Genomic DNA, 19,695 nt, shown 5'->3' on the forward strand with positions numbered 1-19,695 from the left:
GTCAAATCAGCAGGACGTCTGTTTCTCAAAGGTCACAGGTGGCAATGTGTGTGTTTGTGTGAGTGTGTGTGTACACTGTGTGTACAGACCTGATGACTGATGTCTCAGCAGCAGCAACACAGACAGCCACGGATGAAACGGCCAGCCTTTGAGATGGCAGCAACAATTAATATTATCTTACATTCCTCTGCTGCAGTGGTGGGGCTCTACTCCCAGAATAGAAAGCAGGGAAAAACTGGGCAGTAGCACTGAATACCATGACTTAGACTCACTGGATAAAACACTGTGTCACAATCACATTACATTTAACACCCCCTGGGCAAGTTGTAAATAATACATGCTGAGATAAGAATTGTGCAAAGTCGTGTTCTGACTGCAGTATTTTCCTCATGTTAGATCCTTGGTCCGTTTGAAGAGCAGGAAGAATTCACTGTGGAGGATTTCCACTTGCTGGAGAAGATTACACTGAGTGGTTCTGCAGAGAAAGTCAAGACCAAAGTTAAACAGATGGGGATGAAGCCAAAGCAGTATGTTTGCATTTTTTTCAGCCAAGTTATCTAAAATACAATGTCGCTTACTACATTTGCACATCCTCTTTAACCTGTCCTTACTTGTTACTTTTGTCTTAGGCTTGTTTAAAATAATCTGTAAACATTTTTGTCCTTCTTATTCAAATTACCTTAAACATACAGGTTAAAGTGTTCTGAAAGAAAGAAAATGTCTGTCAGTTTTTATTTGATTTTTTTTTTTTAATTTTCCAGTGTCTAACAAAATAGTCCCACTGAAATTAGAAATCTCTTTTACAGGGTAGACCTGGCCAGGGTAGCAGACATATAAGATTTATATAAAACAGATACATGATACACACATAAACAATAAACAGTAAACCAATAAAACCGATTGACAACTATTTAAGGACAGTGACCTCTGATGAAAAACATTGACATTTCTCCTTCACTGCATTCTTTTTGATACTCTTAAACTCATTAATGGATATGAATGTTCCTAGATTAAGAGTTTTTTCAAGATTATTCCTTGACCATGATAGGACAACGCTGTTTAGAGTCTGTCTGTTAGATAGCTTGGAAAATCCAAACTGAATCTCCATGTAATCTCCTATCTCCATGTTAGGAGATACAGCACAATCAGTTTGGCATTGGGCGAATTGAATCGCGTTTTCCTCCCGGGAAAGTTTGGTACCACCAATCATAGCACGGGAGGCGGGAGTTAATGCTGCGCCATCTTCAGCGCCTGGATTACCCATAAAACACCTGCGCACCTCCCGTAACCAAACACAAACATTAACAAAGTTACTCCTAACACCGCTAATCGGAAGGAGTCTTTTGTTGCGTAACCTTTTCAAAAATAAGTGTTGTACTTGAGCGTACCCCATGTATTCGCAGATTTTTGTGACAAAAACGGCAGTAATCATTCACTGCAACGCTTTCTCGGCTGCATGCCATTGTTGTTTGGACTACATGGACTACAAGGTCGATTTGTTTGTGCGTCACATCCGTGTTACGCTGATTGGTTCTTTCTCGTTCAAGCTGCATTCGTTAGCCCCTTCTTTTTGAAATCGTCTCCTATCATCACAATGCCAGACTGCCTTTATTTATATTTATATGAATACATAAATAAAGTCAGTCTGGAGAACATTCAAAAGCAACCACTTGGAGGCATGCAAATAGTTTGAAGCTACTGCAGCCTTCACTGATTTATGAGGCTACCTGTGTTAACAGCTTGATGTTATGTGTGTTCTGTTTGACGTCTCTCCTCACACATACCCTTAATAAATTATTACCTGACTCTTTTTCCCTCAGTGCCAGTGACTTAGTCATGAAGGTTGATGCCCTACTAACTGCAGCCCCCAAAGGAGAGGTCCGGAGGGAAGTCCACTTTGTCAAAGACAGCCACAGGTGTGCAGTGTTTTTTTTTGTATTTACTCTCCTGTTGGCTCTGCAGCCTCACAGGGAAGTTTTCACACTTCTTTGTTATAATAGATCAGAAAATCGCTATGCCATCATTTGAAGCAGTGCAGGCAAGTACATTTTTTTGATTTGCAGTTCTGCCGAGTAAGGACTGCACAAGCTTGTGTTGCTGAATCTGCTTTGGTGTGCTCTTCTCCTCCTCAGTGTGCTCCATCTCTCTCCACGCGAGAATGAGGTGTTCTATGACGTCATGGCCATCGTCGACCCTCTAACTAGAGAAGCACAGAAGATTTCCCCTCTGCTGATTGTAAGTTATATTTCTCTCTTCTCCTTTAATTCCTGATATGTCCAAAAATCACTTTGTACTGAAAGGTAGAGAAGAGAGTCAAAGCTTTCTAGGGGGCAAAAGTTAAGACAGAATTTGTTTTAATTTTCAGATCGATACTATGATCCACGTTCATCTTTATATCATTTTATGGAAGTGGTTTACTCTGGAAAAAAATACTCTACCTGCTTTATTTTTAACACTACAGCTGTGCTACTACAGTCTGTGCAGCTTAATAGGAGCATGCTGTTTTATTGTTTGAACTGATTATTTTCAAAGTATCTTGAGTTATTTTCAAATATTTTGTGTATTGTTGGGGAATTTGTAGATAGACTGGCAGTCATACATTACACTTGATTATATTGTCATGAAAGATATTGTATATGGGCAACTTAGCTGTGCCATTTGAGTCTCGATAAGGTGTGGCCAGACCTTTTGTTCAGTGAAAGGCATATTTGTCTTGCAACTCTCTGCTGCATTACGCTGTACTTTTCCTGCTAATTTCTAACTGGACCTCTTTTTCTATGAATCCTGCAGGTGCTCAGTCAAGTGGTCAATGTGAGACTGCAGGTGTTTATGAATTGCAGGGCCAAGTTGTCAGAGCTGCCCCTCAAGAGGTAAGCTCCAGCTCCAGCAGTAATTAAATTTCCCTGTTTGGCTTGTTTGTGTATCCTCTTACTGCTGCAGACTTAGCATCTCTGCCTCACTCCGTCCCTTTGTAAGATAATACTGCACAGATGCAATCTGCTTAATAACACCACCTTATTGCTTTGGGCCCCCACTTGCATCTCTGGGCAAATTGCTTACAACTTTCACCGCTGCGGTTCAAGCAATGCAGTGAAAACAATAATGGTAATGATTAAAAAAGAACCTACAGCAAATGAAAGGTAGAAATTGTCCATTAACCGTCAGACTCTTGGGTGAATGTTAGCTATTATGTAATTTGGGATGTTTTCTTTTTTAATTTGTTCCATAATTGGCTGAGTCATTGGTAGTATTAGAATGCTGGAATAGCTCTTTTTTCACGACCACATGGCAGAAATCCTCCAGGAAGTTTACCCTCACTTTGAAGAGACAATTTACATTATGACCTGAATTGACCGGCTTGAATTTAATTAATGGAAACAAGACTTCTTTAACAAATCATTTACGCATCCACCCTCCCCAACCCCTCTACTTCACACCCACCCAAGTGACAACAGCCTGTAATTGCCACAAAGGACTACATGATGTGTTTGTGTGAGATAAATAAGGTGGATGTGACCAGCCAAGCGACAACCAAAGCGTATGTCTGCAATATAAATGCCTCAGTAGTCCAGCATGTAAAAATGCAGTTTGTATTATTAGCCTGTGTAACAGATAATTTTTGCATTATTGATTACTTCCTAGACATGCTATTCGTACATTCACCCCCTGAAAATATGAGCTCATGGGTGGAGCCTCTTAAAAGCCAGAAATATGAACACCGAGCCAGACATCCGTGAGTCATTGCTGTTAATCTATACTCCCATGAAACTTCTGCTTTCTGGAATTAATGCCCTTTTAAGTGACAGAGTGCCATTAAAAATACCGTGGCTGGAAATATGATACAATGGAGAAATTAGTTCTATTTTTTCGGGATTTTATCGTGACAATTCTGAACAGAGGATTAGTTTTGTAACCACTAAGTTACAACCTCCCTGCTTCATGTTTCTGTTAGAGCCACAAGCTTGGTAATCTTCAAACCCACCCCTTGAGATACTGGTGTCTCTGGCAACACATGAATCCTGTTCTGCATCAGTGGGTTAATTTCATTCACTGGTATACTTCTCATAGTAGCAAGACCACAGGGTTGCTCATCCTCCTAGTCTCACTTTTTTTCTTGCGGAGAACTGGTCATCTCACAAATTGGAATCAATCAAACGAAGACGGTGTGTTTCCTCTGTCGTACTGAGTTTTGCCTCCGTGGCTACAAAGCATCCCTCTCCACCTTCCCGTGCTGTGGTAGCAGCTCCAGTCACACACTGCAGTCAACAGCTCTGCAGTAGTGGTGGGAATTAACTTTTGAGAAATCTCTCTGTGAATAAGAAATGTGTTGATGTACCTCTGAGGGTAAGAAGGCATTCTGAATTAAAAGAATTAGCATTGGTAATGTTTATCATCCACCACGTCATCTGCTCTTATTATGACTCCTTTGTGTCAGAGAGCATACTGAAGAAAAGCAATTAGTATAAAGATTAGCCTAGAGCTAGCCTCTGCGACAACTGTAATAATGGAGAAAGGGAGCTTTTCTGGTGCACAGACTGTTGCACGTATTGTTGTTATTGGCTGAGTGAGAACATTGGCAGTAATAGTATTAGATTCCTCACTTTGAAGAAATTGTATATACCCAGCTGTCACAACAGAGCCCGTCTCTGCTGTCCTAGAAAGAAGACTGTTGCACAACATGTCATCATTTCACTATTTGTTGAAGAGGACAGCGTGTTTGTTGGATGGAATTGTTGTTGAAGTCCTGCAGGCTAATCACTATCCTAGAGCGCTTCCTTTTCTGTTGTGCTATATTGTTATTATAATTTGCTGCTAATTGCCTAACACTTGAGCATTTGTTTGACTGTTTTCACAGTTTTTACCGCTTTGTCTTGGAGCCGGATGTGGCTTTCTTAGCCAACGATACAGTGTCTCCTGGGCCAGTTGCCCGTTTCATGGAGCTCCCAGAATCTCCACTCCTCACCCTGAACATGATCACACCAGAGAGCTGGATGGTGCAGGCTGTGCGCAGCCCTCATGACTTGGACAACATCCACTTGCAGGAGGTACTGTGCTCCTTAGTCATTGCTACCCAGCACTCTTATCATTGTCACCCTTAAGTGGGGCCAAGGTGTTTTCATTATCCCAGTGGTTTTGATGCTCTGTAATTTGCGGTTCTCTCCAGGTGAGCGGTGTTGTGGCAGCAGAATTTGAGCTGGAGCACCTTTTGCTGGAGGGCCACTGCTTTGACCTGTCAACCGGCCAGCCTCCTCGTGGACTGCAGTTTACTCTGGGCATGAGTCGAGACCCGCTCATGTATGACACTATTGTCATGGCTAACCTGGTCAGCAGCCTTTCTTTTTTTATCAATGAGTTACTGAAACAGTTTTCTTCCATTTTTCTGTTTTTTTTCCTTAAAAAGATGATGTAGATATTTTTGTAGTTACTCACAGCAGTACGTTTGGAACAGAAACTGCTTGATGCTAAGGTTGAGAAAACAAGTGTGAATAGTCTTCTAATTGTAGTTACTCAGACTTTTAACTGTTTCCACTGCAACAGGGATATTTTCAGCTGAAAGCCAATCCCGGTGCTTGGATCCTAAGATTACGTAAAGGGAGATCAGAAGAAATCTATCAGATTCTCACGTGAGTATAGCAGCCTTTGTGAGTTTTATCCCCTACAGGTATTCATATATTTTAAAGCTAAAACATAAGTGCTGATGCTAATTAGGAAGCTTCATCCATACCTCTGCATCAAGGTTGTTTTCAGCTGTCTCCCCATTTCATACTTCTAGCTATGAAACCATCACTATGGTAACATGGAGAGCTGCTGACACTGTAGCAACGCAAGGTTTTGATGAGTGCAGGGAGTTCTGCTCAGCATAGAGGGGGGAGAGACAGGTAGGAGGAAAGGGTTGCTATTAAAGAGAAAAGAAGAGTGAAGGGATGATTCAGCTGGTCACCTGCCACGCCATCCATCTCAGGCTGTAGAATATCAGCAACAGAATGTGTTTGAGTTAGGATGGTGTGGGTGTCAAAGGCTCCATATACTAGACTGAGTGCACTGGTGTTGTCTAATTTCCGTGGATGAAGAGAAACAGTGTTGTGCTTTGAGCTGGTTTGATACATTTCCAACAAAATGCATGCCTTGCATTCTTTTAATTCTTCACTTGCACTTTAATTAAAATATACTCTGGCACTTTCCACTTTCATCTAACATAAATCAAATTCTCTTTCAAGGCAACTTTTAGCTCATTGTATCATTTTCAAACAACATAACAAAGACAGATAGTCAAGTGGTGATAATCCAATCCCTGTGTGTGAGTCTGCATGGGCATCTGTAGTGCACCATACTAGATTCCCTTATAATCACAGATGCCGTCCTCTCTGGCTATCCTCACATAAGATTTAGGACACATACAGCCCTCGGTTCCCCTGGAATCATATCAGACAACCAAGATTTATCCCCCAATCCTCCAGGTGAAGCTAAGAGGTGATGTCATTTTTCACCTTGGCAGTGTCATTATTCTTGTGGTTAGCGGCACTATGCTCTGGTTAGGTGGCCGATCAGGGCCTAGTGGGAGTGTCTGTGTTCTCCACTCCAAGAGTGTGCATTTTCCTCTTGCACCCTGCGCTGCCGCTGCGCCTCGCCCTGACAGCGATGAATGAGATGCCCAGTTCTCCTCTCCTCAGAGCAGGGATACAGATTGATTTCTAACACAAGCCCTAAAGACTGATTTGCAACAGTGACAGCAGAGGGGGCAAAACACAAACAGCAGAGTATGGGGGGAGAGGGGATGTGCTTTGGCCAATGAGGAGGTAACATTTATCATAGTGATAAGGTTAGATTTTTGTCTTTAGTAAGCTTTGGGGTTGTAATGGCTTGCTGTGCATCATAGCCTAGTTTGCTCTCTTGTGTTTCACCACTAGACCTTGCAGATTATAGCTGCCAAAACACATTCTCCACTGGACAAATCAGTCCTAAAACAATTACATTGAAAGGCAGTGTTACACAATCAATACAGTACAGACTTTCTCATTAAATCTACCAGTATATACAGCATGGCTGGGAAGTAGTGATGGGTAAAATAATGGTAAGGTGATTCTTAATGATGATGGTGGGTAATGAATATGGTTGGAGTGTGACCCTGGCAGCTGTCCCAGTATCTGCTTTTAAGTGTGTGCTTTCAGTGTCTGTCAGTGCTCTGTCCATTAGCAGCCGTTTTCTCCTTCATGAGAGGAGCCTATAGCTGATATTTTCTCGCTCTGTTGCCGTTGGTAAAAGATATGAATTAGACACTGACACACCAAAATGTATTTCACTTAAATGGCAAATTCAACAGTATTCCATAAAAGCAAATTTAACTCAGCCTGATTGGTTGAGTAGTTATGTAATTCTTATTTGAGGTGTCATGTGAAGGCTTTACAGGAGCCTTTCTATATTTACACAGATCACTTTCTCTTTCTTTTAACAATTAAACATATTAACAGTACATTTAAAAAAAACAATCTTCAACGAGGAATACTGTCTGTGATTCAAATACAGTAATCTTTCTGACTGGCCAGTTCAATTTTGAATTGTTTCGTGTCGAATAGTACAGTCAGTTTTGTATTCTTGCAATCCTTACCTTTCTTTTCTTTTTTTTTATTTTTACCAGTACATTAAAGACCTCTGGTTGAACATATTTGCAAAATTGCGAAGTCAGCTAAAATAAATTGGTCTTGAATTCATCTGTTTGGTCTATTGGAAAATTGTATCATGATAGAAAAGGTCTTTACCTGGATCCATCGTTCAAATGTCATAATAATTGATTTTTACTCTCGGTAAATAATTATTTTCTCACTCTTCATTCTCTTTTCCAGGCATGATGGAACTGATTCCCCTGCAGAAGCTGGCGATGTGGTCGTTGTGCTGAATAGTTTCCACAGTAAGATCATCAAAGTGAGGGTGAGTGTGTTTCTTCGATTGATGTACTTTATAGTAGATGCTTCGTAGCATTGATTATTATTGAACCTAAGGTGAAATGCGTTGCAGCAGTTTTCTGTGATGTGCTCGGCTTTCACAGATCACAAATTATGGGTGCTGCAACAATTTTGCCATCTATGATAAAACCAGATAGAACATAATTGTTTCGTGTTTACGTTATTATTACAGGTGCAGAAGAAGGCAGAGAAGATCAGTGAAGATCTTTTAAGTGAAAGTAATGAAAGCAAAGGCATCTGGGACTCCATAGCAAGGTTTGTAGCCTGTCCTCAAATACAGCTTAAGTTTAGGCATTTTTAGCAGCTTTAAAATCTTCCACCAGCTCACAGGTTGTAACAACTGTGCGCTCACTGATTAATGGGTGCGCTGATGTCCCTTCCATTTGTCAATTATATGTTGCGGTTTCAGGAGATCTTACTCCTCCCCTGGATCCAGACTGCAATATTATGCTGTAAGATCTAGTCTTGCAAAAAATATGTGCTTCTGTAGGTATGTGTGTGCATTTGTGTGTTTTCCCCCAACACTTCCTAACTGTGTGATCCTGTCTCCCCACTTAACGCTTGCTGTGTGAAGTGTTTGGAGCACTTTTGAGAAAAGGTAGGCAGTTTTTGGTGAAACCCATTTAACACCTAAAACTTCTTTGTCATACTCATTAGCATGCAGTGTGTCTTTGTTGCTTTCAGTTGTTGCACTACTCTGTCAAGTATTGTAATGAATAAGAATCATACTTCATCTTAAATTCTAACAGTAATGCTGTAGAGAAGTGTGAAAATATATTTTTAGTTTAGTTTTTGCACTTGTTTATTTATGCGGGTTTTTTTTAAATGTTAACAACACTACAGGCTGTGTTGTATCCTATATACATGTATGTGAGAGTGTATAAGTGCTAGTAGTCTGTACACAAACATAAAGCACTATGCGCATTTACGTACAACCAGACACATACTGTGTTTACTAGATTGCTACTGGTTTAATTCTTTCTATGTTGCTCATCAGACGGTAACATAAAGTGGGGAACTTATTGTGCTTTTGTTTGTCTACAAAAACTGGTTTTTGGCATATAGATTGTCACCTGTATCATCTCAAGATAAGTGCAAGCTCTGGGATTTTTATTGTGCTTTACTTTCTGGAGTTCCCCCAAGGTGAGTGTGCCAGCTCTATGTGGGCATACTTCTTAGTGCCAACATTCTGTTGACGTGTCGCTTGGAGAACAAGAGGACCACCTGTATGTGTCTATGTATAACATAAGGCATTAATATACCCAGTTTTGTTGAATTTGAGACCAAAGGTGGATGTTTGGTTTTTTTTTTTTAAATTTGTTTGCATAGTGGGAGCAGCAAGAAGATCCCCGGTTCAAATCCCAGGCTGGGCCTGGGATCTTTCTGCATGGAGTTTGCATGTTCTCCCCGTGCATGCGTGGGTTTTCTCCGGGTACTCCGGCTTCCTCCCACAGTCCAAAAATATGCTGAGGTCAATTGATGACTCTAAATTTCCCGTAGGAGTGAATGTGAGAGTGATTGTCTCTCTGTATATGTAGCCCTGTGACAGACTGGCGACCTGTCCAGGGTGTCCCCTGCCTTCACCGAGTCAGCTGGGATAGGCTCCAGCACCCCCCGTGACCCTAGTGAGGATAAAGCGACGTATAGAGAATGGATGGATGTTTGCATAATACTTGGATACTCGAGTGAAGTACGGAGCAAATCGGCAACTTCTTGAAGAACGCCAACAGAGCAGGAGGCCATGAAGCTAAAGGAGGATTCCTTTAGAACTTTGTTAGTCAAATGGACTGCTGTCTGGAGCCAGTTCTGGATTATATCGGAGGAGTTTGGGGAGCCCAAAGTGTTTATCTGGTCTACATGTGAATTGTAGGCTTGTGAACATGTACATTGGAGTGTTTGGAAATGTCACATGTTACTGACTGTTGCCAGCAGCTAGTAATTCCAATCAGAGCTCTGATTGATCAAGTACACTCAGGGTAAGTTTTGCCCTCTGGTACTGACAGAGGAGCTTTGAGTAGAGAGGTTGCTCCTTCAGGAGCTAATTCAGGTGGTTTAAATTTCTGTTGAGGTTGCTTTATGAACCTTCTTGTAGAAACATTCAAGGTTTGTCCAACAGGAGTGACACTGTGAGGCTGACCCAGAAGAAGCAGATCCATCCCGGCTTTGGCATTTACTCTTAGGAGCTCTTGGAAAACAAAATTAGAGCTACCCTGCATATCGTCCTTCTTCCGTGGCCATGACCACATAAGCTCAAAGTGTTTTGGTAAATAGATGGATCAACAAATGAATAGCCAGAAGGCGTTGTAAGACCATTTTCCACTGTGTGCTTGCATTTAATTTCCCATGATACGCTTACACTTGAGTAATAAAAATACTCATTACATTAAAATGTTGCATAAAAGGTTGAATAGGATGGTTTCAAGAGAAGTAATTGCTCCTTAAGTGCCCGTAATGTATAAATCTAAAATTAACTGAAATTCAGCTGCATTTTGAGAGGGGAGTGTTTTCCTTCTGGCATGAATCCAGCGTATTCTCCTGTCAAAACCAGTGTACATAAATCTTAAAATTTTGAAGCCTGTTGTAAAATTGAGTAAGAATGTCTTAACTGTGCATCCTGCACTGTGCTTAAGTACGCTTTGTCAAACTGGTCCAGCGGTTAATAGGTGCTCAAGAGAGTTTCAGCGTAAGTCATGTTACTATTTTTGGTGAAGGCAACTAGTTTCCGCTTAAGCTCAGAAATGATCACTAATTAAATGACAGGAAAACCGCCTAATAGAATTAGTGTGAGTAATACATAATACAGAATGTAGATAATGAAAAATTTGTTTTCTCACTGATAGAGCAGTGTTTTTTCGCTAAACTCTGAATGATAGTCTCAGAAAAATATATTTCAAAATGACCACACAAGACAAACACAGCACTAGGATAACAACAGTAAAAGGGTCTGAAGATTTCAGCCAATATATTGTTGTAGACCTTGACTGGTGGTCTTACAAAAGATTGTTGCTTTAAAAGTGAAGGTGATTTTATGTCCAGTATTTCATTTGTATCCTCAATATGCTTTGAGAAGTTCATTGTAAAGGGCAAGACTCAAGGCTATGCATTGATCAACACTTATGAAGAATTAATGAGGTGGATTCATGCATCAGCAAACATCAGTAAGTCTAAGTGACAGAGCTGTTACACATTCTCTCGTGTTTAAAAGCAGCTTTATCTCTACAGAGGAAGAATGAGACTGAGTGAAAATTCTTTTCCAGGTCTCCACTGTTTTCTTTCTTACATGCTCTCCTTTGCTTTGGGATTTCTTGCCTTTGTGCTTTCTCTCTTCTTTGTTTCTGACTTGGAGGAAAATGAAGAGAAACAGTCCTTTCTTGCTACTCGCAGCCTTGGGAGCTTTGCGAGTTTAATGTCCTTTATGCTGCTCTTCGAAATCAGAAACACTGGGGCCACACAAGATGTCAGCGAGCGTCAGCAGCTATGCTACCTAAGGGAATTCTTCAGGTTTTAAGTGGACGGTGCTGTAAAATGCACCTCTCCCCAAGAAGTTGTACAACTTTGAGTGTAGAGTCTTGGATTGGGCATTAGCTGTCATTGTTTTCCGGTATAGTAGGCAGAGGTGTTCATTACCATGTGTTTACTATCTAAAATCTGTGCAATGATTACGGTGGTTTCTTCTGTGGCTTTGTACATGCTGAGGCTGAGTATGAGCAAAAGAAATCTATGTTATTCAGACCACACAGCTCAGAAGATGAACTGAATTGCAGAGTCGTACGTTATTGAAATGAGGAAGGTGTCCATGGGAGAGAAACTGGTTGTGGTTTTAGCTGTCAGGATATGCTGTGTGCTGTGTGGTAAAGTGTATGTAGGCGTGCTGGGAGTTACTGTGTGGGGAAGGAGTGAATGAATATTAGAGAATGATCCTGTTTACAGAGTTGGAGGGTAAACAGAAGTAAAGTTTTGTCCAACTGGTGTCGTCCACAGCTCAGGATTTATCCAGAGCTCTGCGGACCCTTCCAGAGGTCCAGATTATCTCGGGTGAGGCAGCCAAACGGGTTCTCACCTGACCGTCTAAAGCTGCTTATCTGGGGGACCCCATTGTTGTGCTGGAGGCCCTTCACAATGACTGGCTTAGTCATGGCAGACTGTCGGCATCCCCAGACACCACCGATGTGTGGTGACTACCCAGAAGTAGTGAAGCACTGCTCCGCTTTGTTTAAAGAAGGAGTACATCACTTAGTTTGTTTTGTATAGATGTGAATCGCTTACCAGTTAGACTCGCAAACGTGTGTGTCAGGGAGTCAGTTTTAGAGGACACGTAGAGACAAACAGTATCCTCTCTCCCCTCCCTTCACACCTCCCTCTCACTCACTGGTGTCTTCCTGGAGCCTCGAGGCCGACGCTGTGGTTGTGATTGAGTGTGGGAGAGACACTCATTCCCCACATCAGCAGTCTGTTACAGACAAGGACACACAGTTTGACTGCAGACACATCTACCCTCCAGCACAAGTCCTGATTTCGATGTGCTAAATGTGCCTTGCATCATGAGCCGCTGCTCTTTAATAGCGGTTAGGGTATGTTGATTCTTTCACAAGTGTGGAGAGTGTCCTTCAGATTATTCTTTAATCTGTGCTTTTATCTCAGACTAAAACACTTCAGCTAATCTTTTTAACTGTTTCTTTTAAATTGTACCTTATCTGGCTGACTGACTCAGTCTGAAAGGTAATGTACTGACTTGATGGGCACTATGTATATACAAGAACATTAAAGGGTGCTTTAATGGTGTTTTCTCAAGCCAAGTCAACTTTATTTATATAGCACATTTAAAAAAAAAAAACAAGGTTGACCAAAGTGCTTTACAGTCCAAAATAGAAAACAAGACAAACCTTGAGGAAATATACAGAGCAAGATAAACTATGTCCTATTTCTCAATGTACAGAGTGTTTTTTTCTTGCTTGCTGTCTAGAACTTAGGTGACTGAACATACACTGCAGGGGAAGGTGAGGTACCAAGAACGACCACATTTCAGGCTCGTCTTTCTCTATTTTCATTATTTTAACTTGTGAAGGCACACTCATATTAGTCTGCAAAATCATTCTATTTTTGTCTGTCTTCCCAATTAAATGACAGTTAGCAAAATTTGGTATAAATCACTTAAAATATTCGCTCTAATAGTTGTTGGTACATTTTCAGACAATCAGCTATGCAATTATTTGACTACTCACTGCAGCACTGGACTCACACACACTTATTATGGTTCCTTAAAAAATGTACACAATTTCGACTTCTTTCTCCTCTAATCACACTGCTCCTTCGGGGCCATCCATTCTCACCTATCTTTTTCTGTGTCCTTATCCAGCAGCACCAGGTTTCCAGGGCAACAGTCATATGAGTCTAATTCTTTCCAAAGGCTCTGGCAAAATGGCACCTGAGGCAACACATTTTTAATTGCAATGTGATGTGTTAGAGCAGAGTCATGACTATTAAAATATTTTTTGGTTAAACTGTGCAACCATATTAATTTAATATGCAGTAACAATATTTTAGCATTTGCCTTGATCAGAAATATTCACAAAAAAACAAAAACAAAAAAAAACAGTAGCCCACATTTTTAAGTAGTTAATTTTAAATAGTTGTGGATTCTGCTGCAATATATTACTACTGTATTTTAATTGGATGTGGCTTATGGGGAATATCGTAATCGGAAACAAATTCGGAAATAATTCCACTAAATGCATCTAAAATATGGTAACCCCAAGACTTGGAATACTAAATATTATTTAAAATGAAACAGAACGGGCTGTTGTTGGGCCCGAACAATTAATTTAAATCACAATATGACTAGAAGCTGTTTCACAAAATATTTTTTATTAATAAATCATTATGATCGACAGAGATGCCCGGGCCAACAAATCATGTTCTCCAAACATAAGGGAACATGCTTGTTGGCTAAAAAACGCCGCAAATTTAGCATGAAAACAGTACTGTTTCCACTGAACTTGTGACTCATACTGCAATATTCATAAAAACAATCAATATATGATTTTTTGGGATATTGTTCAGTCTTAGCTGCTGTACATTTAACTCCACAAGTGCACAGCTTTTAAAGAGGATGAGAGGAGCTGAAGCATGATTTATACCAACCCCTAACACAATTACCTTTAATTTATAATAATGCATTTTTACAAGTTGTATCTATTTTCTTCTGGGATCCACACTCCAGCTACAAAAATACCAAAAAGTGTGACAAAATTTAACACTGAGTTGTGCCCTTGACTGTCATCATCTGTCACCAAAAATAGATCTAATAACACATTGCTATCTTGTAAATGTCTTTGCAAATCTGTAAGTGATTTGATCCAAATACATCCCGTTTTTGTTTTTTTGTTTTGTTTTTTTTACATGGACTCTGTATTTCTATGTGGAGACGTGAACATAGAGAGTGCTAGAAATATTAGCTGTGTCTGTTCTAACTTTATTTCAGCTCTTGAGATGAGTGTCAGTAGGAGCTGGCCTGTTGAAATCATATCAAATTAGTTCTTGTCCTCAGTGTTTCCATCCCCATTATTTTTTTTACTTAAATAAACATTTCATTTTACTGCACAGTGCTGCATCGTTTGTTTCAGAATGTTTTCTGCTGGCTGTTATAACGGCTATTACCCTCGGCTCTACAAAAGCGTGGTGGCGACTGGCTTGGTTTTGATTTATGTTTTGATTTATGTCACTATAAGAAAAGCATGCATCAATCAGAACACAACAGACTCATGTATTACGGTCTCATTCACAGCATCACAGGTGGTGGGTCAAAGAAGGATGATGGAGAAAAGAAAAAAGAGGATGTTCTGAACATATTTTCGGTGGCCTCAGGCCATCTGTATGAGCGCTTTCTGAGGTGGGTCACTTTCAGTTCACAAACGCGTGCTTGCTTTTCAACCTCTACACATTGCATTCCTTTTAGGTCTGATCCTGAAACTTCCTCATGTCTCGTTCTGTCTCTGTTTCAGAATAATGATGCTGTCTGTCCTTCGGCATACAAAAACACAAGTAAAGTTCTGGTTCCTCAAGAATTATCTGTCCCCTTCTTTCAAGGTATGTGCACATTCCATTAATATTTTATTACTCAGAAAATATTCTCTTGTATTTTACTTGTTTAATCTCTGTTTTATTTTTGGTCTTGTTAGGAGACCATCTCCTACATGGCAGAGTCATACGACTTCCAGTATGAACTAGTGCAGTACAAGTGGCCCCGCTGGCTCCACCAGCAGACTGAGAAGCAGCGGATTATCTGGGGATACAAGATCCTCTTCTTGGATGTTCTGTTCCCTCTGGCTGTAGACAAGATCATCTTTGTGGACGCCGACCAGGTAAGGATCAAACTGAGCTGATGTAGGGACAAGCTACATGGCAGTGTGCGACTGAAGGGGAGACTTTCTGTATCAGTCCCGGCACTGATGGGAAAATTGGATGAGATTTTCACCCCTACTGTAAGCGTCACCCATCCTTTCCATCCTTTCCAAAGTCCTTGCTCTTTCTCGCAGATTGTTCGGGCTGATTTAAAAGAGTTGAGAGATTTAAACTTGGAGGGTGCTCCTTACGGCTATACACCATTTTGTGATAGCCGCGGAGAGATGGACGGCTATCGCTTCTGGAAAACCGGATACTGGGCCTCACATCTTGGACACAGAAAATACCACATCAGGTATATTAATTTTAAAGCTACTTAATGGATAATAGCAGTCATAACTGTTGTATCACATGCATATTTTTACATGTTAGATCATAAATCTACATTTGAGAAATATTGCAGCTGTTTGTGTGGGTGGCCTTGCAACTATATTTTAGGATCTGATTTTTGTATGCAGCCATGGTACGTATGAAATCATAAATCCTCATCATAAATAAAGACGTTCAGCTCCTTGCTGGACTTCTGGCGTTGAATTTTACGTCAGTGAATTTGATATGTGATGTGTGAGAGAAAAGAACTTTCAGCTTCACCACTGGCTGATGGGAACAGAAAAAGAAAAGTCAGAAAACCATAGTGATTTCATGCCAATGTGGCGCTTAGCTCTGAGGGGCAGGACAAAAGCAGAAATGATGAGAGATTATCTGCTCCAGTGATCCCAGGGAAAACATACGGCAGAGAATATCCTCTGGGAGACATAAATCTAATAAGTGATGAGTGGAACTACACAGTCTACACCTTTGGGTTCGTTAATATGCCATGTTAGCTACAATTATGGGAAAGGGCCTGGGGTATTTATCTTCATTGGGTCATTATTTTTATTTTTATACAATCATTCCTTTGGGCTTTCGCTTTTGTAAAATGGTTTTCTCACACCTGCTTTTCATGTCTTCTCTCTCTCATGTTTCATCCAGCGCTCTGTATGTAGTAGATTTAAAGAAGTTCCGAAAGATTGCAGCTGGGGACAGATTACGAGGGCAGTACCAAGCCCTGAGCCAAGACCCAAACAGCCTGTCTAACCTGGACCAGGTACGCAACTCAGAGATACCTTTACTGTATCATATGATCGAGAGTTTGTTCTTTTTCATCTATTTGTTTTGATTATTCTCTGAACTGCGCAAACTTCGATGAAAGTTGTAATGCCAATACAGTGTAGTATTATATTTTGTTTATCTATCATTATTGTAATCCACCTTAATAGTTTGTTTTGTGATATTTTTAGGACCTTCCTAACAACATGATCCACCAGGTGGCCATTAAGTCTCTTCCTCAGGAATGGTTGTGGTGTGAGACGTGGTGTGATGATGCCTCCAAAGTCACAGCTAAGACGATAGACCTGGTGAGTTGTGGAGCTATTAAATTGCACTGTCTAATACCTTTTAGTAATGTGGTAAGCTAATTGGCATGCATGGGAATTGATAAATAATTCAGCATCAAATCAAATGATCCTATTACTTAGATAATGAAATCCATAAGTCCCTTTTGTGCGTTTTATTTTCATCTTTTTTTGTGTGTGTGTGTGCGTTGCTAGTTGAAAAAAATATTTTAATATTATTTTATACAGCATATTTTCAGCTTTATTTGTTATAATCGGGAACTTAAGCTGCTACAGCTCTAAAACATTCCCAGCCGCTAATGTCCATGAGGCACTTGGCATTTAGAAGACAACTGAGGAGCAATCCTGTAGTGTCCTAAACTAATTTAGAGAATTACTGGACAGGCTCCAGTAGACTGGAATAGGAAGTATTGTCTCATTGTGGTATAGGTCACCACTTGGTAATTCAGACACAAGACATGGTCTAATGTCCTTTTAACAGAATTGGAAATCAAATTAGGTTCAAATGCCTATCACAGACAGTGCTGGGAATGACGATGTGACTTGTTGGGAGAGAGTGCTGCTGGTGGCGCGAGTGATGTGCTTTGTCTGCTTTTCTCATGCAGTGTAATAACCCAAAGACCAAGGAACCCAAACTAATGGCTGCAGCGAGGATTGTGCCCGAGTGGGTTGAATATGACAATGAGATAAAACAGCTGCTGAGACAAGTCCAGGAACAGGAAGACACAACAGTACAAAAACAGAGTCCCTCCCCCTCACAGCATAAAAAAGGTTAACAAAGAAAAAACACTATTTATTTTCTGTCTGCATCATTTTTCCCTTTTTCTAGCATTGTAACATCCATTTGTTCTTCTGCATGATTAACCTTTGTCTTCGCCAAATTGGTTTCTCTCTTACCACTGTGCTTATTTTCTTCATTTCTTTCCAACATTTCCCCCGTCTGCCCAGTAGACAACCGGCGTGATGAACTTTAGCGGCTGCCAGCACCATGCTGAAAAGGAAGGAGGCAGCACCTTTTGCACGCAGGCCACCTGTGAAGCTTGAAGACAGACAATTCCATCTAAACATAGCCATGGCGTGTTACATCCCCAGCTGGAGGAGGATGTGATATTTTCAGAGATGCCATATCTGCTCCTGCAGTCAGTACATCATACAAAATCAACAAGTGATGTATTTGTTAACTGCCAACTGTGAACCTGTGGTGTGCTTTGAGCTCTACACTCAGATCTTGGTAAGTAGAACAGAAAATGATGTAAACACAGAAAAGGTGAGGTCAGTTAAAGCACACTTTTAGGTGTGTTTGAGGATGAAGAGATGGCATATATTGCACTGATAATGTATGCAAAGAATCTAATGGAGAAGGCACATTTCTAAGAATCTTACTCTAAACATTTATTTTTTTATGCCAAATTCTTTTCAAAAGCTATTAATTTAGGTGTTCTTAATTTGACGTGAGTAAACAGCATGAAGACTTTATTGCCTGTGACTGAAACGCCAAAGATGGAACTGAAATTTATCTGTTTATTTTGTTTTATTCACAAATTGCTTCAAAGTTGTTACGTCAAGAAAAGCCATTAGCACAAGGCACAGTTGACAATTCGCTAAACCCTGCCCCCGAGTGATAATATCCCAAACCTAGCATTGGAGCTATGAATAATCATAACTATTGCATGACTGGGCTGTAGAGCTTAGCCTTTGCAAAACCAAAAGCATAGGCATAAATGGAAAAGAATAAGTCAAATGTTACACTTATCTGTTTTAACTTGAGCTATAAATGTTAGCTTACTCAGCTAAGTTACTACTTACAGGAGTAACCTACCGTTAAAGGCAGGGCTCATATGTTAAGCTAATTAGCTTAGTTACAACTTTTTTGAAGGACATTGGAGAGAATAGCGTGTCTTTTTTCTTGCAATAATGTACAAATGTATTAATTACTCGGCAGCACGCAAACAATGCTGCTCTCTTATTTCAAAGTCTATTATATGGATCATTGGCAGGTGAAGATACTGATGTATTAGCATAAATTGGCTTCACAGAGCTAAGCTAACCAGCTGTTTTATTTTAAGGTAAATTTTAACCTATATTGTTTAAAAACAGAAATATAAAAACATTTATTTGTTGTTCCTAATGTATCTTTAAACTCCTCAAACTTTTTTTTAACCATCTGAATGAAAATAATATTCTGTCCACTTTAATTTGTGTCCCAAGTTGCTTCTGTTTTTGAGTCAAAACAAAGATGGCAGTCCATCTGCCTCCTGGAGAATTGCGACCATAAATGTATGAAGCAACTTAAAACACAACCATGGACTTCAAATTTTAATCACTGAGTGGATGTAAATGTTTTGTTACTGCTTATGTCCAGTGGTGAACCTGCTGCTGTTACTGTAACTTGTGGACGTGCTGTGAGAGCAGCTAAAAGCTCGGCAGATAAAATAACCTTACCTAAGGGGCAGGGCTTGACGAACAGTTGTCTGTCCTTACAAGGTGTTAAATGTGACTTTGGCCTCGCAGACCAGGCTGGACTTCATCATTAAGGATCAAAGAATCCTCATTTGCACACTTAAGGCCATGGTTTATGGGTAGGATTTAGGATTTTAACTTAATACAGTATGTTTACATGTTACGTACATTCAGCTTCACTGTGCTCATTTTTGCAAGATCCTTTCCATTATTTCAATTCCACGTTGAACCAGTGTTTTTGTCTCAGGAATAAGATGGGTGTTGCTGCTCGACTGAAGCCAACAATGTTTGTGTTCTTTTTCTGTCTTAAAAGTCAATTTAAAAGAAAAAAAAATGGGTGCAGGAAGGCTGCTCTCAGGGCGCCCATCTTTCACTGTGCTATGTCAAATAGAGATGTTTATATCACTGTTTGGTGTTAAGAAGTAAATCTTTGCTACAAAACCCTCATTACAAAGCTGTGGGTCTTGCTCTGTGTTGTG

At 40.3% G+C, this 19,695-nt stretch overlaps 1 protein-coding gene across 4 annotated transcripts in view; it reads left to right on the forward strand.

The window, feature by feature from the left end:
* uggt2 (UDP-glucose glycoprotein glucosyltransferase 2) overlaps positions 1-19,695 on the forward strand; it is a 47,534-nt gene that overhangs the window by 20,720 nt on the left and 7,119 nt on the right. The window contains exons 24-41 of one of the 4 annotated variants that reach the window (XR_007946274.1): positions 397-527; positions 1,821-1,916; positions 2,133-2,235; positions 2,791-2,870; positions 4,856-5,045; positions 5,165-5,323; positions 5,539-5,624; positions 7,842-7,926; positions 8,134-8,216; positions 8,536-8,559; positions 14,746-14,850; positions 14,963-15,047; positions 15,140-15,322; positions 15,497-15,657; positions 16,335-16,449; positions 16,643-16,759; positions 17,362-17,527; positions 17,705-17,987. Coding sequence is in view for 3 of the 4 variants with exons in the window: in XM_022190786.2 (XP_022046478.2) it covers positions 397-527; positions 1,821-1,916; positions 2,133-2,235; positions 2,791-2,870; positions 4,856-5,045; positions 5,165-5,323; positions 5,539-5,624; positions 7,842-7,926; positions 8,134-8,216; positions 8,536-8,559; positions 14,746-14,850; positions 14,963-15,047; positions 15,140-15,322; positions 15,497-15,657; positions 16,335-16,449; positions 16,643-16,759; positions 17,362-17,527; positions 17,705-17,730 (1,995 nt within the window). In the remaining variant the exon portion in view is untranslated. Of the gene's footprint in view, positions 1-396; positions 528-1,820; positions 1,917-2,132; positions 2,236-2,790; positions 2,871-4,855; positions 5,046-5,164; positions 5,324-5,538; positions 5,625-7,841; positions 7,927-8,133; positions 8,217-8,535; positions 8,560-14,745; positions 14,851-14,962; positions 15,048-15,139; positions 15,323-15,496; positions 15,658-16,334; positions 16,450-16,642; positions 16,760-17,361; positions 17,528-17,704; positions 19,664-19,695 lie in introns of those variants that run through there. The other 3 variants (XM_022190786.2, XM_022190787.2, XM_022190788.2) reach the window with 3 other exon arrangements.

This window comes from Acanthochromis polyacanthus, chromosome 14 (assembly GCF_021347895.1).
Source record: "Acanthochromis polyacanthus isolate Apoly-LR-REF ecotype Palm Island chromosome 14, KAUST_Apoly_ChrSc, whole genome shotgun sequence".
NCBI classification, from domain to species: Eukaryota; Metazoa; Chordata; class Actinopteri; family Pomacentridae; genus Acanthochromis; species Acanthochromis polyacanthus.